The sequence below is a fragment of the Candoia aspera genome, chromosome 4, assembly GCF_035149785.1.
Source record: "Candoia aspera isolate rCanAsp1 chromosome 4, rCanAsp1.hap2, whole genome shotgun sequence".
Classification (NCBI taxonomy): Eukaryota; Metazoa; Chordata; class Lepidosauria; order Squamata; family Boidae; genus Candoia; species Candoia aspera.
In genome coordinates this window covers 46,096,672-46,115,044 of record NC_086156.1, presented here as the reverse complement: position 1 = coordinate 46,115,044, position 18,373 = coordinate 46,096,672, and the positions used below count along the sequence as shown (strand labels likewise).

The window sequence follows — 18,373 nt, the reverse complement described above, 5'->3', positions numbered from 1 at the left end:
CTCCTCTACATGGATGACATCAAGCTGTATGCTAAGAGTGAATGAGACATCGACTCACTGATCCACCTGACATGGATCTACAGTGAGGACATTGGGATGTCATTTGGACTGGAGAAGTGTGACCAGATGGTAGTAAAAAGAGGGAAGGTAATTAAGACTGATGGGGTGGAACTACAAGCAGGCCACATATCAGACATACAGACCAGCAACAAGTACCTTGATATCCCACAGACACATGGGAACCACGATGAGGAGGCAAGGAAGACAGCAACATCCAAGTACCACCAAAGGATAACACAGGTCCTAAAGAGCCAGCTCAATGGGAAGAACAAGATCCATGCCATCAACATGTAAGCCCTGCCAGTCATCAGATACCCTGCCAGTATAGTGAGCTGGCCAAAGGAGGACATGGAGGCTGCTGATGTGAAGACCTGGAAGCTCCTTACAATGTACAGAGGCTTCCACCCCAAGTCCAACACCCAGAGACTGTATACCAGGAGAAAAGAGGGAGGGCAGGGTCTGGTGAGTGAGTACATCAGTAAGATGGCACCTAAAGATGAGCTGTTGAGAGAATGCCTGAGGCAGCAGCAGACATGGAAGGAAGATCAAGCAGAGAAAGTGCCATGGCAAGGCAAGACCCTGCATGGGATGTACCATCGACAGATAGCTGAGGTGGCTGATATTGGAAAATCCTACCAGTGGCTGGAAAGGGCTGGACTAAAAGATAGCACTGAGGCACTGATCATAGCAGCACAAGAACAGGCGCTAAGCACCAGATCCATAGAAGCAGGGGTAAACCACACTAGATAGGACCTGAGGTGCAGACTGTGCAGAGAGGTCTCAGAGACAGTCCAACACATAGTGGCAGGGTGTAAGATGCAGGCAGGAACAGCATACACTGAACGGCACAACCAAGTAGCTGGCATTGTGTACAGGAACATCTGTACAGTGTATGGGCTAGACCCTGCCAAGTCCAGATGGGAGATTCCACAGAAGGTTGTGGAGAATGACAGGGCTAAGATCCTGTAGGACTTCCAGATCCAGACAGACAGGCAGGTACTGGCCAATTAACCGGACATTGTGGTAATAGACAAGGACCAGAAGACAGCGGTGATGATAGATGTAGTGGTGCCAAGTGATAGCAACATCAGAAGGAAGGAGTATGAGAAGCTGGAGAAGGAACTAGAAGGAAGAACTAGAGAGGATGTGGAAAGTGAAGGCCAAAGTGGTCCCAGTGGTGGTAGGGGCACTTGGGGCTGTGACTCCTAAGCTGGGAGAGTGGCTCCAACAGATCCCAGGAACATCAGAGCTCTCTGTCCAGAAGAGTCCAGTGCTAGGAACAGCTAAGATACTGTGCAGAACCCTCAAACTCCCAGGCCTCTGGTAGAGAACCTGAGGTTGAGGAAGACACACAACACCCATAGGGGTGAGAAGGGAAATTTTTTTATACACACACACACACTCTCTCTCTCACTCAGTCACACATCTTAAGATATTTTTCTAGGAGTAATTATTCCATATTTTATAGAATAAACAAATCCCAATTTTTACATGCTTTCATAGATACCTTATTGCCAATTAATAAAGCATTAGATTTATTCCAGTTTCTTGTATATCCACAATATTTACCATATTCTTGTACCATTTTTTAGATTTATTTATTTATTTACAGGACTTATATGGCTGCCTATCTCATGTAATGATTCTAGGCAGCTCACAACAATCCATTAAAACATAACTAAAGGCATAAGTACCCTTGCCCCCAGGCAACAGACCAAACAGCCTCCCAACTCAACCCCCATCCTAGCTCAATGCTTGGGGGAAGAGCCAGGTCTTCATGGCCCTCCAGAAGGCTAAAAGGGTAGGGATCCCTCGGATCTCAGCTAGGAGGCCATTCCAAAGGGCTGGGGTGGCCACCAAGAAGGCGTGCCTCCGAGATCCCATCAGGTGGCAACATTAAGGGAGGGGACTGGAGCACACCCACTCTATCTAACTTAGTGGGGCAGGCAGATACCTTCAGGGAGAGACAGTCTTGCAAGTAACCTGGTCCTGTGCCATGTAGGGCTTTAAAGGTGATAACCAGCACATTGAATTGCACCCAGAAAGCAACTGGGAACCACACTTTCACAAGTTTCACAAATCTGTGGAATTAAATGTTCCAGGTAAATATTAAAGGAGATAATGAAATGTAATCAGGTAAGTTATTACCTGAATAAAAGGACTAGAATAATAAATTTTAGTCTAAGAAATAAAATGTCTGGAAATCCATGTTTATCACAATTGTTCCAAAAATTTAATTGTACTATATCAAAGCTTTTTTCCACATCTAGGGAAGCTGCATCAGCTGTTTTATTATTGTCAGAATACAGTGCCATACTGTTTAGCAGTATTCTGACACTAACAGAGGCCTTATATATTGAGCAGATCAATTTAAACCCACTTCCTTCTGATTCTGGAGCTCAGTTTGATTGTGTTACGCATCTGTGAATTTCTGCAGGGGACAACACTTCTTACCATGTATGTAAAATTAAAGTGGTGGGGAGAGAGATGGAAAACTAGATTTCAATGATGGACATACAGTATCTGTCCTCAATCCAGAGTGAGCCAAGTGCCATTTTTCAGCTACTGGTCACTGTTCTTTCTTGTCATTCTAAACAGTTGTATGGTTGTCTTTTCTGAACTGCCATAGCTAACTAATCTGACCTTGACAAAGATTGATTTTATTTCTTATTTAATCACTTATTCAGTCATTTGAATTGAATATCTCCCATGGGACAGATTATTATTGCTGCAAATTTTATCACATTCTATCACAAAACTATAACATTTCCAACTGTTAAAAGTGAGAATATTTTAAACCTAACCCCTCTGTGCCAATATTATGAATTTAGTGTACTCTATTCCCCTCTAAAAGTCTAGTTTGCTGGAATATTTTATTCTATTATGCTGAGAAGTCACAATGTCACTTCATTTGTTTGTTCTCTCGTGCTCAATTACAAGTTTTGTCAAATTTCACTTCATATCCAGGCTACAAATTATATCAGATTACATCCAGATCATCATGGGCCAGACTGGGTAATGTTCAAAGCTCTGTATGAGGTCAAATGGTCTTTGTGCACCATTAGTTATTTCCCAAGATACTGCAGTATGCCTTTGAACCATGTTTGTGTGATTTGGTTTGGAGCATTTCAGTTCATTTCCTATTATTCTGATAGTCACACTGATCTGGGATTGACGTGGAATCTTGCCAAAGGCAGATACCTAGTATGCTACAGGAGGCGTGTCTCAATACGACCAAAGTTACCTCATGCAGTGTGTCTTATTTTATCTGGCCTGCAGCATGCTGACCAGGTTTTCCGAGCTGCCCAGGATCTCTCCAGCCCTACGTGCTCTATAAGAGTAAGTTAATTATTGCAACAGCTCTTAACTTCTGATATCATTATCACTAATCTGCAGAACCGAAAGCTTCCCAACCCATTTGCTGTCTGAAAATTATCAGGTTTTTATATATACTGACAAGTAAAATGTGCAGTGAAAGATAATATGCTGGCTTTGGGGTGTTTTGACAGCTTGCACTGTACTTATACAATAAAGTACACTTTTAGTCAAGAGTTTTAAGAACCCTGTGAGGAAGATGCCAAGGGATTACTTTTAAAAGAAGGAAACTGGTTCTTGATTTTTTTAAAAAAAAGATAAAATTTGTTGACCGGGAGTTTTTCAGAATTTGAAATTTTTTTCCATAAAGATTATGTTTTTGCTTCAGTACATTATTTTCAAGTTTTACACTGTGTCTGAAAAAAAAGATGATGCTTTCAAGATCACCTGTTAAAAGTTTGTAAACAGGTAAGTCAATTTAAGTTAGGGAAGTGATGGAATTCTTTGTTACATTTATGTGGATGACAAGCAAAACAGTTACAGAAGTAGGAATATTGCATTAACTTCTAAGCCTGTAATGTAATCTACTAATGCGAAAAGGGTAATTATTACCTATCATAATGTTTCAATATCAAAGATTAATGAACTATCAAATATTTTCAACATATGAGTTTACATTGTTTATTAAAAACAACAGGAAATGTGAAGTTTAAACATATTCCATTTGCTCTGAAAATTCTAAATTCCTGGTTCTCTCTCCAAAAAGGTGTAGGGGGCAGGGAAATACGATCACCCCATTAACAGTGAGCAGGACACTTTTAAGCCTGATGAAGCACTCAGTATCATTATGATCAAAAGGACATCCTTGCCAATTTGTTTTCCTTTACAAGGAAAAAGTTTTTTATGCTACAGAAATATAGAGAAGAAGTATGATTAAAATATGTTTAGCTCTGCAATACAAAATGTCCTAAAAAGGATAATAATGGAAGGTAATTCTAAAAGGGGAATGTTGAGTTTTAAAAACAGCAACAATCCAGGAAGGGAGGGAGGAATCTGGTTGGGTACCTGTGATTGTTTTTCAGAAGTTTTAATGTAATATGACAGAACTATTATTTGCACTCAGTAGTTCTTTACTCTGTGTTTTCTAACTAAATAACAATTACAATTTATATTAGTATACCAAATATAAAATCAATTAAGATTTATTGATTTTATATTTGGTATACTTATTAGCAGGCATTCCACCTTCCCAGAATCTTAGAATAACAAGTATTTACTCTTCAGAAAAAGCATTTTTCTATATTATAATAATGTAAAACTTAGCTCTGTGAATGTATTTATGGTAGAAGAGTGACTACATGTTGGCTGTGCATTGCCCACAGTGAATTCAGTGGGGTTTCTGTGTAACAAATGAATAATATTGAAGATTTTTTTTAGGTTTAGTACAGTTTTTCCAACATAGTATTTTAATGCTGTTTCTACATCATTCACAGAAGGGAAATTCAAGACAATTCCCTATGTGGTGAGATGATACTCATGCAGTGTTGGTACTATCACATCAACAGCTCATGTCCTTTTCTTAAGGTTGACTCTATACAGACATTCATCTCCACCTTCTAATCCATTATTAACAAATTATCCTGGGCACTCAGAATTATTTTACTTGAAATCCCTATTCTCAGGTAAGAGTCCATTTATTTCTCTACATATGGCAAAGTTCTATTCTACTAGTTACAAAACATGGCAGGGCCTGACAAACTAATATCAAGTAAATGTCCTTCACGCTACATTTGATAATCTCTGTTGTTTTACTACTTTTTCTGTCACACTGTGTATGATTTTAATGTTTACCCTGGTCTATGACTACGAAAAAAGTTTATTTGATTTGCCTTGTAAAGTGTTTTCAGGTACGTTGATGTGAGTGGGCAGCCCACCGCATACTCTCTTTGATAATCCATTAATAATAATTTCTTTCATTCCCAGTTCTCACTGGGCCTCAGCTGGCTCCCAGTGGCCATATGATGTGTTGTTTCCACTCAACAGATCTACAGGAGCTGCCACTGCTGAAAGCAATGGCAAAGAGGATAATGAAGAAATGGTACGGGTGTCATACTGTATCCTGTTTTTAGCTGTCAGGGTCCCTCTTCTGTCTCAAGGAAGGAAGGAAGGAAGGAAGGAAGGAAGGAAGGAAGGAAGGAAGGAAGGAAGGAAGGAAGGAAGGAAGGAAGGAAGGAGAGGCATTTCCTTTTGTTCAGTTCCTCTTTTTCATGACTCAGTCATGAATCAGATTCTGCAGTGCTCCTATGCTCTTTTCTGCTTGTCCACTTTCTGATTTGAGTGCAGAGATGGATCATTCAGGAACTGATGGGAGGGGTGGCCTTGCTTTCAGAAGGATTAAACTACTACAGCTATTCCTTCACAGAGCTAGTACGTAGGAAATACAATTCTGCTGGTAGAGTGAAATTGTAAAATAATCCTCTGCATGTTCAGTAACTACAAAATCTGGGACTCTTCACAAGAAGTTTCCACAATTAAATTCAGGTTTAAGTACATTCCCCTCCCCCCTCTCTCCCTCCTTTTCAGTTATACTATTAACGTAGAGATTTTTGTTAATATCGCCAGTTTCCCTACTTCTTTTTTAAAACTCTGTTTCCCCTTCAGATGACGTTCTGTTTCGTTTCTCAGGGAACACATAGATACAAGCCTTTGTAACTATTTTCTTCAATTAACTCCTGCCACGAGAATATGTCCTTCTCACAAATCTAAGGATAGTAAAAAAATTCCATTAGAAAAGTTCTCATACTGTTGATATGTGAATAAATATGGTGTATGAAAGTAAATAATTGTGATAGTTCCTTCTTGATTCCTTCTTACTGTATGTTATTTATATACCATGTGTCTGTCCGTAGATTAAGGTGATTATAACAAATAAGGGCAACTATTCTTTTCTGTGATGAAAAAACGCAGAATCAGTAGTTATGCTATACCTTTAGAAAGAATGTGGCAAAAGAGACTGTGGGATTTCTGATTCTTGAGAACTCTAAATCAGACAAAATGGAAAAGAAGCAAGGGATGGGACAAGAAATTAAACGCAAAAAAATGGAGCAGATTGTGTATCATGAAGTTTACAAATCATTCATATTTGTTATCTCTACTCCAAAGGGAAGTTTTGAAAACTCAAAAACATGCATGCAACTTTGAGACATTTTTCTTAGCTCTATAAATGTATTTCCCAAATATGGATTCTGCATTCTTTTCAATAATATCACTTTGTTCCTACAGCTGTTTGGTCTCTTCTAGTCAAATAAAAAGAGTGGAAGTGAGGAGACTGGGACCATGGCAATGTGATTTTCACTTTTGGTCTCAGCATTTCTGAGTTGGGAGAAGTGTAGATGTTCATGAATCACCATCACCCCACATCTGAGGGTTTGGAGAGTGAAAACTAGCAGTATTACAGGAAACTGAAGCCCTGATATTATTATGAGGCTTCTCTTCATAATAAAGACAATGAAAAATAGAGATTCAGAAAACAGTAGTTCAAACAAACCAGAACGTGTAACACTGTCTTTAAAATTGCAGACACTCACAGCTGTGAGAAAATAAATTTATATTCTGATCCATATTTGCCTCAGCTACTTTCCATACATGTTTCAATCTTAAATGCTAGAAAACATTTAGAAGTCTAAAACTGACTGTCTACCAAACATCCAATTTGAATGTAAACAAAATCTGAACATCTCAGTGACTAAACAGTATCCAGTAAGGTCTAGTTTGACTTCCTGTTAAGTGAACCCAATTCTGGGCGATCCAAGGTTTTGGAAGGCTGAATTCACGTGGACATATTTGTCACTTGAACGCTGTTATATTTATAGAGTTTTCACTTTTCTATTTTTCTCCACAAATACAGCATTTTTCAGTTTCCTGGTTTAGTCAAGTTGTAGCCGTAACAGATCTTCAGTAAGTCAGTTATGTGGTACCCTAACAGCTATGCAGTTGAACGCTAAACTACTTTTTATTTTTTGATTTGGAAATCACTGAATCATTATTGCTACTTGCTTGTGGTACAGATAAATGTACCACATTTATTTAAATTGTCTCTCTTTAACATGTAAATAACTTTTTTTTTCCAGTAACAGCGAACAAGATGAGTACTCCAATAAATGGAATAATGGATGAAGCAATTGCCACCACTGAATTTGACTACGATAGTGTAGTAACACCATGTCACGCTGTGGCTGTGCAAACATTTGTTTTCAATGTCCTGCCAACATTCTATTCTTTGGTGTTCATCCTTGGCCTTGTGGGTAATGTGCTGGTTGTGTTGGTCCTCATCAAATATAAGTTCAAGAGCATGACTGATATATACCTGTTAAATTTAGCCATCTCTGATCTGCTTTTCATTTTCTCACTACCATTTCGGATTTATTATGCAGCAAACGACTGGGTATTTGGGGATGCAATGTGCAAAATTTATATTGGAATCTTTTTTTTACACTTCTATAGTGGAAGCTTTTTCATCGTCCTCTTAACCATTGATCGATATCTAGACATAGTTCATTCAGCGTCTGCATTAAAAGCCCGGCCAATACACTATGGTATCATTACAAGCATTCATGCATGGGGCGTGGCAATTTTAGTCTCTTCACCAGGATTAGTTTTTTTCAGATTACAGATGGAAGATGATAGGAAATCTTGCACTTCTTATTTTCCATATGGAAGTAATTTTGAATGGAACAAGTTCCTTATACTGAAAATGTTCTTCGTAGGTCTGATTTTTCCAATGATTATTATGACCTTCTGCTATTCACGCATCTTAAACACCCTGTTGAGATCCAGGAATGAGAAGAACAAAACAATCTGGCTTATTTTTATCATCATGATTATTTATTTCCTCTTCTGGGCCCCAAACAACATTGTTCTTCTGCTCCAGTTATTCCACACTTCATTTTCTGCTGACAGTTGTAACAATTTAAAGAGAATGAATACAGCATTGCAACTGACTGAAACACTTGCAGTAGCTCATTGCTGTATCAATCCTTTGATCTATGCTTTTGCCAGTGAGAAGTTTAGAAAATATGTCATCAGCTTTTTCCATCCATGAAATTCCTGTATCTTCCTGTGTGAAGAACCTCTGGAACAGAGTACAGTAGTTCCACATACTGACATTCTATTGGAAACGAAGGCATTTCAGCAATCTTATAAAGTATGTGTACAGAGAATAATATGCTTTTAGGGATTCAACTTTATGGACTGGACTCAAAGGAGGCTACTAAGGGATCAAGTCACTTCTAATAAAGCTACTTTGGTGTTAAAAGACCAGATCCGAACTGGATGAAGCCTGATTTGGTGATGTCAGTTCACAAATTATGCAATATTACATGAATATTATATGCAGTTCAAGTTGAAACATAGATTTAATTGGGCATTTTGCAGACAGTGAAGAGAATCAAACCTTTGCTTGAGCAAAGCACATTTTACCTTACCATATCTGAAGAATATTTAAAATATATTTTACAGCAAGCCACATTTGCTAATTCTAATGTAGCATGAATGACCAAACAAATTAGTTCACTTCAATGAATTTTGACATTTCACTTTTTGAATAAGTAAGTCACACTGACAACAAAGGTCCGCATAGTTAAAGCAATGGTATTCCCAGTAGTAACATATGGCTGTGAGAGCTGGGCCATAAGGAAGGCTGAGAGAAGGAAGATAGATGCTTTGGAACTGTGGTGTTGGAGGAAAATTCTGAGAGTGCCTTGGACTGCAAGAAGATCAAACCAGTCCATCCTCCAGGAAATAAAGCCAGACTGCTCACTTGAGGGAATATTAAAGGCAAAACTGAAATACTTTGGCCACATAATGAGAAGACAGGACACCCTGGAGAAGATGACGATGATAGAGAGAGTGGAAGGCAAAAGGAAGAGGGGCCGACCAAGGGCAAGATGGATAGATGATATTCTAGAGATGACGGACTTGTCCCTGGGGAAGCTGGGGGTGTTGACGACCGACAGGAAGCTCTGGTGTGGGCTGGTCCATGAAGTCACGAAGAGTCAGAAGTGACTGAACAAATAAACAACAAAAAAGTACCTCATCTTCTCTAAATATATTGAGGCTGCAATTCTATCCATATTTTTGGTGGTGTTAGTGTACATCCCCCTGAACAGAATAGGTCTTACTTCTGTGTAATCAAACATTAGATTGCACTATGAATGCTTTATTCGTATACCTTCTGATATTGCAGGTTTCCTGTATGGCTCTTCAAAGATGGACACAGCCCAACTTTGCATTTCAGAAAATCACTAAGCTATGAATTTGGATGGGGGCAAAGACTAATAGCATGATGAGAATGGCTAGGAAATCTAAAGTGTTGATTGTAAGAGGAAAGGTCTTTTAGGAACATCGTATCCCACCAACTTGTGAAATTCTGTAGGTAATTTTTTTCTGCACTAGGGAAAAAAGTTTTAATCTTAAAATATTAATGTTTTCATGGTGTGAAGGTGAAAAAACGTTGGCTTTGGTTAACAAGTACAGCAACAATTAAAATTTTACTCTCTAGATTTTTTCACTGAATCTAATTGATTTTTATTGCTATTTTATTCTATTTTTTATTCATTGTTCTTTTAATGTGAGTCATCCCCCCCAAATCTAGAAAAAATAGCTCCACCTACATTTCCTCCCCCTCTGTGACCCTGAGTTTCCCTCCAAATATTAAATGAAGTCTCTTACTTCCAAAACTATCTTCTCCCTGTTTTAATGGGAGAAAAGGGGCTGATCTGATCTGAGTCAGATCATTGGTCAAATAGCTCAGAATTGTCTGCACAGGCTGGCCTTGGTTCTCAAGGCTTTCAGGGGCATTAAATATCTTTTCTACCCTGCCCTGGAGATGCCATACACTGAACATGGGATCTTTTGCATGCAATAGAATTATCCTTGCCATTGAATCTCAAAGATGAAGTGTAAAGAATGTGGGGAAAATAAATAGGGAACAAAAAATCAGGCTACCATCCTATCTCAGGCCATATGGAAGAGATTTTAATTGAAAACAGTGGGATGAACTTATAAGTAAATTTGCTTTTATCTACCTTGTTAGAAATTGAGCCATAAAAACACATTAAATCATTAAATGTTGTTTGCTTATATTCTGGGTTCCTGAAGGATTTATGTTTTGTTTTTGTACATTTCATGGAATATTGAGATAGCTTATTCCTTTATAACATGATATAACATTCATTGCCAATGAGTAAAATTAGTTTTCCTTCCAATGGAGAAAGCAATCCAACTTTGGAATAGCACTGCTATAAGCTGGGGAGATTCTAACTGGAGAATGGAAGTATGGCTTCCCCAAACTATTTACAGTACAGTATAAGCTTTCAGTCACAGCACAGGATGATCATCTGTTGAGCGGATTAAATCCTTGCTCTACCAAGAATGGCCTTCGCTAGATTTTCATTCCTTCAAACAAGTATTTCTGGAACAGCCTCTGTTCAGGGATCAAAACCCACCCAGTTAGGGGTACATATAAAATAGTCATTTCCTAGCACAATGCAACACTTTTAAACTCAACACATGTCAAATGGATCTCCATTTTGATGGAAAGGAAGGGTATAAAATAAGAGTTAGCATGTGTGCATATAAATACACATAAAGTACACACAGAATAAAGTGAAGTATCCTCAGTAATATTCAACAACTGGTTTTCGTTTACGGTTTTAGGCTAAAGGTACTTGAGTCAACAAATACGGCTCTATTTGACCTGCAAATATCATTTAAGAATGAATAAGCTGGTATTTCATTTTTCTTCTACCATATTGTTTGGCATTATTATTCCTAATAAAAAAGAAAGCATTACATTTTAGAACTTCAAACTATGCTTGTGTGCTGAAAACTGACAGCCACCTCTCCAAATTCTGAAGTAAAAAATACAAGTCTTAGTCAAGTGAGGTGATAAATAAATCCACCATGATAATAAATGAAAACTGCACTACAAATCCTAAATTTAGAAGTTAATAAACAGTTAATAAAGCACCTCCAAACATGAGATACGTCCCCACCTACTTTATGCTCATCAGCTTCCCCAATGTTAAGCACAGCCCTTGGCTACCCGATTGCCCATCTCTGAGCTATGATATGCCTGTTCTCTGAGGCTGAAGGGATGAACTAGACCTGGCTGTACAACTTTTTCAGGGCTGAGGACTGTACTTGGCTTTTGAGCAGCAGGCTGAGGAATACACTCCAAAAAGTAGTGAATAGGCCAAGAACATACTGTATATGATTCCAGCCATATATTAAATAATTTCCCCCCTTCTTTTATAATACACAATACAATTGGTTTAATGTTTGGAAGACTCCAGGAGCAAAAAACTTTCAAACTCAGGTAACATCAGATACCAGAAATAATGTGTGATGTTTCTAGCCCATTAAAGGTAAAGGTAAAGGTTTCCCTTGACATTAAGTCCAGTCGTGTCCGACTCTAGGGGGCGGTGCTCATCTCTGTTTCAAAGCCGAAGAGCCAGCGTTTGTCTGTAGACAGCTCCGTGGTCATGTGGCCGGCATGACTACACGGAACGCCATTACCTGCCCACCGAAGCGGTACCTATTAATCTACTCACATTTGCATGTTTTCAAACTGCTAGGTTGGCAGGAGCTGGGACTAGCAACGGGAGCTCACCCCGTCACGCGGATTCGAACCGCCGACCTTCCAATCGGCAAGCTCAGCAGCTCAGCGGTTTAACCCGCAGTGCCAATCTATGTTCCACAGAACCCTAGGATTCTGTGAGTACTCAAGGGGTTCCAGGAGAGACTAATGGGGGGAACAGTTCATTCAAACATAGCCAGTTTACTGTCATTGGGGCTTTGCCTCTTGATCAGGGATTCCAGGATTTTTTTCCCTTCAACTAACTAAAGCTGAGTTTGAAAACCCTTGTCCTAAATAGTGGCCAAATGGTGTCAATGACCTGTCTCCTTTTCCTATTTACTCTTTTAGAAAATTATTTAGCTGACAATAAAACCAAAAGGACAATTGCAAAATCAAGTGAAGCAACCTTTTGCATCCTATACAAGGATGCCCATATGTGCAATTCATGCACATATGGGCATCCTTGTATAGTCAACACTTGAAAACCACAAGATTAAGTATGATTTCCTAACAGGAACTAAGTCATCAGCATTAAACACCAGAACAGGACATTTAGTTCTAATTCAGTTTAGTTCTAATTTCCTGGGTCCTGGTATTACCCAAGAGTTCTTAAATAATCGAAGTATACAATTGCAAATTAATTAAAATATACAATTTCTCCCTAAAATTAGCATTTCTGAGACCTGAAAAATGGCCAATGTAACACTAATTTTTAAAGCAAAGTGGGAAAATATGCAGACTCCAGAGGTTGGTGAATCAAAATACTCAAGTGGCACAATCAAGATGGCCAATTATGATGACTGATGGAAATACACTTCAGCAACATTTATATTAGAGTACATGAAGTTATGGGTCAGTTTTACTTAAAATTTACTCCAGATAAATTGATGGAAAATATCAATACCCAGAAATAATCAAGAACATTTAGTTCTATTTATATGGTCTTTTTGAAGACCAGCTTTGTTGAAGATGCAGTTTCAGTCTTTTTACACTTTCGGAGGGATTAAAGAACATGCACATAAGAGTGCTACATCAGGTTTTATGTATTTGGGTTTAATAAATATTGGGAAGCAGAAAGACAGACCAAATGGACAACTTTCACAATATAGGAATGTGCAAAGTGGTTCTTCCAAGTATGCATCTTGGAATACGCACTTTAACAATTGTTTATAAAAATATAACACACACACACTTAGGGCTGAACTGTGGAATGGTGACAAGGTTATTCAGGATGCTATAATTAAAAGAAAATAGAGAAGGGCTCCAATCGATCTTCCAACCAATAGAATGGCTTTAAAATGGCAAACGCTCTTCACTCTAAGCCGATTCCAGCTGATGCACATTGCACTAAAACATCCAACATTTGAATACCGTCCAGTACTCGTCCAGGTTTTTGCAGCTGATCCAGCAGGGCTCTTAGGTGTCCATAAATACCCCGAATAGGATGGGAAAAAACTGTTTTCTTAGCCAGAGTTATGATTGCTTTCTTGCACACTCCTCACGCAGTGGTTCATCAAACACTTCCACCACACGCTATTAAAAAAAACAAACCTCGACGGAAATCTTGCTTAAATAACAAAACATAAACCCCGCCCCCTAAAGCTTAAAGGAATCATTAACTTCAGGAAGCTTTTTTGCAGCGCTTCTGTATCAGCGTCTGAGGCGCCTTTAAAGATGGCTCGGTTTAATTCTCAGTCATGTGACGACCCATAGGCAAGAATGGCGAGAGGCTTGGTGGGATTTGGCGCATGCGTGCTGTGGCATCCTGGTCTTTCCCGCCAGTCTGCGGAAGATTGGAGTCCCTGGGAAGATTCTGAGCGGGGTAACTGACAGCAAAGGGCTGAAGGGCGGAGGGGGGGGGGAAGCGGGTAAGAGAACATTTTGTCTCGCGCCGCTTCTGCCTTCGTCTCTTCCCTAAATTTCCTGACTTCGTTCCGTCTCCCGCCGTCACCCGTGGGAGGGTTCCTACTGCCGTTTCTCCGGATGCGGATAGGAGGATGCAGAATCATCGCCAGTGCCTGAGATTAGGGATAGGTTTTCCTCTATGGTCTAATCGCGACCTTTCTCGGATGCTGAAGCGTTTGAGGTGACCTTCTCTGATTCGGAGCCTTCCAGTTGTGTGGAACTACACCTCCCATCGTCATCCCCAGCCTTCATAGACCTGCCGCAGGTCATCTGTTGACTGGGAATGATGGGGGCAGGGGTGGCACAGAAAGAAGGAGTTGCGGGACTTCTGAGGAGTGAGAAGAAGGACCCGCCTGGCCTGTCTAATCTGGTTGCATCTCGTTTTCATTTCTGTGATGGTTTTATGCCTACACCAATTGCAAAATATAAATCTGAAACCAGCTACTACATTATTACATCATCTCTCTTTGCAATATTTTGCATGATAAGCTGGAGGAAAGGTGGTCCTTCTGATAGCCCTAGCTCTTTCTGTGGCTCACAGCATTCTCACTTTTCCTTTTTTTGCCAGGCAAAGTGGAGGGCAAAACTTGGAACAAATTTTGAGAAATGGCTAAACTTGCAGGAATAGCCATCTGTCAAAACCATCTGCCAGTCACAGCTGTTTAGTTTGTTTATTTCCATTGTGCGGCCTGGGGCGACTGATACAGGAAAGTTTGGGAAGCCTTGTGCTATGCTACAATGATTTGCAAAGAACTGATTTTCTATCTTCTGAACTCTTAATTATTTTATACCTAGGGAGCATAAAACACCCATCCATATGAAAAAAGCTCCATGCTACAATCAGCTGCTTCATCATCAGATATTTTCCTTAAGATTTTATCAAGTGTATTTTTGTCTGCTATGGCTCTTTAGAGAAGATCTAGGTTTTTTAGATTTGCTGTATAGTTTTATTGGCAAAAAAGAGAACAGCACAAAGACTAGGAAAAGAACCATATTTATTTTTTTCTTTATTAGATTTCTATCCCATCTTTTATATAGGAAATCAAGGTGCCATACATAGTGCTCTCTCCTCATATTTGTTCCTACAGCAGCAACTCTGTGAGGTAGGTTGACTTGAGAGAGAGAAACTGGTCCAAATTTACCCAAGGAGCTTCCGTGACTAGTATAGCTGTCTGTTGTATTTCAGAGTTTTCAGATGGGCTTCATAACTAGTTTTTTTAAACCTAATTTTTTATTCATCTTCAAAAATTGCTACCAAAAATTGTTCCTTTCAAGGATTTGAACAATTATAAGACACAACTGAATTGCAAAGTGTAACATTTTAAATTAAGCATTTCTCATGAAACTCCAGATAGAAACTTTCTGTTCTTGAAAAGGCTAGCTTAGAACATATTAATTCAACCAGAGGAACTTGGCTATATTTAAGTAGTAATTATTTTACAGATAATTGATGTCAGTGTAAATGTTTTTTAGAGGATAGGATCAGTCATCACTGATCAAATTTGGGATTTTTTGTCTGTATTCCAACAAATCTGAAAGGTGCTTTTTAATGTGATCGTTCAACAATTGACCATTACTTGATTTGGAAAATGTTTGTTGGCAGCTGAACCACCTAAAATGTTCCTTGGATAGACAGTTCTTTACAGATGCTTGTTCCATTGACCTGTTATTTTTAAAAACACCCTAATGACATACTTGTTTTTTTTCTTTTTTCTTTATTAGTTAAATAATGAAAGGTAGCAAGGAGCCATATTTTGTGAAGTTTATAAAAACTACGGAAAATTCCAAGTTTTTTCTTCAGGCCCTTGAGGTACGCTTATTTTAATGTGTTTGAAATTGTCTGATAAGTCAGTTGTATTCACTGAACATATGTACTTTTAATAGCAGGAATTTCTCAGTACATCTCTCTTTTCCTTCATAAAAGCAATCTTGAGGCAGGAATAATTTTGGTAACTATAGTTATGACTAACTTTGCTCCATTGATTTCAGTGGGTCTATCCTAAATACATCTAAATTAAATCAAATTAGATTTGTGTACTGAAATATTAAATAGTAATTTTGAATGCGCAGATGTAAAGTAAGTGTCTTTAGTTTTAAATACCATTTGTTAAATAAAGTTAGGTGCCTAAATGTTCTGGAAAGTTCAGGTACAGTGAAATCTTGCTCTATTCAGCCAGTGTTAATGAAACAAAAGCTTCATATAAAAATGCAGAATTCTTTCTCTCTTTTCCTTCATAAAAACAACCCTTAGAGAGGTAACTTTAGTAACAGGTAATTATGAGTATAGTTGATGTCCAGAGCAAGGGGTAAAATGCAATTTTATTGAGTGAGACTTTGAAGTAAATGAGATTAGGCAGCATATAGAAACTTTTGCACATCACACTAAGCTGTACCAAGGCTTTGCTGTGGCAGAGCAAGCAAGCCTCCTGCCAGCTCCTGTGAACAGTCTAACTTTCAGACTTTGGATGACAAAAATAACAATCTGAATTAGCATATGTTACAAACCAGGGCCTAAGTGAAGATTTTTTTATCTAGGAAATTGGAAGTTGTAACTAATTTTTAAGTGTTTTATACATTTTCTGTGGAAATTGTTTGCACATTTGAAGCTTTGTCTAGTACAGTATGGAGAAATATAAGCATTTGTTTTTATTTTAAATTTGAGATTCCTTAGATCAGCCTTCCCTAACTTAGGCATCCTGTAGACTGTACATATCTACTCCTCAAAGCATCCAGCTAACAGAACAATTGCTGATGTTAGGGAAGACTGATCATGCCAAAGATAGGAAATAGGATTTCTACCAGCTCTGGTCAGCAATATGGTAGAGAATGCTGGGATTAAAATTCCAGATCATTTGGAGGGCCAAAAGTTCTTCATCTTTTCCAGAGTAGGCTAATTATGCATATTGCCTCTTAGGGTACAGTTCTGTGGCAAAGGTGATGATTCTTTTCCTTATGAGAAGCTGTTGAATCATGGGAAAAGTAAACAGAGCTATATTTGATAGTAGCTGTAGCCTTGTCTGTATTATCTGTTCCTCATTTTTAAATGAGAAGATCTGTTGCTCTTATCTCCTCCATGTAGCCCTCCTCTGTCTTTTCCCATTCCCCTGTCTACTTCCTTGCTGCCTCCATGCATATCCTGAATGTTTCTGCATGGCTTCCCCCCAACTCCAGTCAATTCTGTCCAGCTTCTTTTCCTGCTTTCCTGCTCAAAAGTCCATTTCAGAAGATTAAAAACTGCACATTTTTTTCATCAGTAAACAATGCTATGACAGTGGGATTCCTTACTCAGTGTTACTACTTTCTCTGTTAATGAACACACTTTTGTAGCTTTTTGTTTTAGAACTGATGGAGGAAACTGTTTGCTTCTCCTATAGTTTCAACCTCCCCCTGCAGCATTTTTCATTAGTAAGGGAAAAATATCTCAGTGACATAATGTCTCCTATTGAAAAATTGTATCCTTTGGGGAGGATTTTTCTACTCCCCTCAAATAAAGCAACATTTAAGGTTAATTATTTATTGTTTCATTATTTTAAAACAACAACAAAACAAAAAGAGATCTTGCTCATGTTTACCATGCTGTTCAAATCCAGTTTGGCCCATGAGCTGATAGAAATTGGATAGCAGTGCATTTGAGAAAGCAGGGGTTGCAAATGCAGGGAATGCTTAACTCTTTGATGTTTGTGCATTTTGCAGTCCATCAAAGAATTTCAGTCAGAAGAATGTCTTCAGATTCTTGAAAAGGAAGCTGCGCTTAGAATACAAGAGAATGATAAATCCCTTTATATTTGTGATCAGTTTAGCGGCATTGTTTTTAATCATCTTCAAAAGGTTTGCATTTTATTTATATCATTATTTTTTTCCTTGATATCTTGGTAAACAGTATCTTTGTTTGAAATTATATAAAAGAATGGAAAATCAGTTGAGAGAATATATATACACACACAGTATGTGATTGCTGGGAGATGAAAATGATTTGATGGCACATAAATAAATGAATGACAGGGCAGTGAATTTTGTTCCATTCCACTTCTGTATTTAGCTATTAAACAAATAACCAATAGATGATGATGTGTAGGTTAAATTTCTGATGCCAATTTCTCTTTCTACCATATTTCTTGAAGAATGAGGATGTAGAGAAAAAAATAACCCCATTTGTATTATTCATTGATCTTTTGAAAGATTGCAAAACTATCTACATGGATTTTGTTTCGGATCATAGTATATATTAGCTGGCTGGGAAATTGCTTTGAGGAAAAAGGACTGTATTAACTTTCTTGCTTTATTTTATCTCTTTTTTCAGCTTGGTTGTAGGATTGTGGGACCACAGGTAGTTGTCTACTGTATGCAGAATCAACGATGTGTCCCAAAGGCTGACCATCCAGTATTCAATATGACAATGGCTGATGTAACAGTATCCTGTACAAGTCTTCCAAAGGAAACAAGGGTAAAGTATTA

At 38.3% G+C, this 18,373-nt stretch overlaps 2 protein-coding genes across 3 annotated transcripts in view; both read left to right on the top strand.

Moving 5' to 3' along the window:
• Positions 1-3,540: 3,540 nt before the first annotated feature.
• On the top strand, positions 3,541-9,037 carry LOC134497961 (C-C chemokine receptor type 5-like). The gene is made up of 2 exons (XM_063304005.1): positions 3,541-3,843; positions 7,506-9,037. Exon 2 carries the CDS (start codon positions 7,520-7,522, stop codon positions 8,474-8,476), a length of 957 nt encoding a protein of 318 aa, XP_063160075.1. The 5' UTR covers positions 3,541-3,843; positions 7,506-7,519; the 3' UTR covers positions 8,477-9,037.
• Positions 9,038-15,637: 6,600 nt separating this feature from the next.
• TOPBP1 (DNA topoisomerase II binding protein 1) overlaps positions 15,638-18,373 on the top strand; it is a 39,458-nt gene continuing 36,722 nt past the window's right edge. For both annotated transcript variants that reach the window (XM_063303995.1, XM_063303996.1), the window contains exons 1-3: positions 15,638-15,728; positions 17,612-17,746; positions 18,219-18,362. In XM_063303995.1, coding sequence (XP_063160065.1) covers positions 15,648-15,728; positions 17,612-17,746; positions 18,219-18,362 — 360 coding nt within the window. In that variant the 5' untranslated portion in view covers positions 15,638-15,647. The remainder of the gene's footprint in view (positions 15,729-17,611; positions 17,747-18,218; positions 18,363-18,373) is intronic.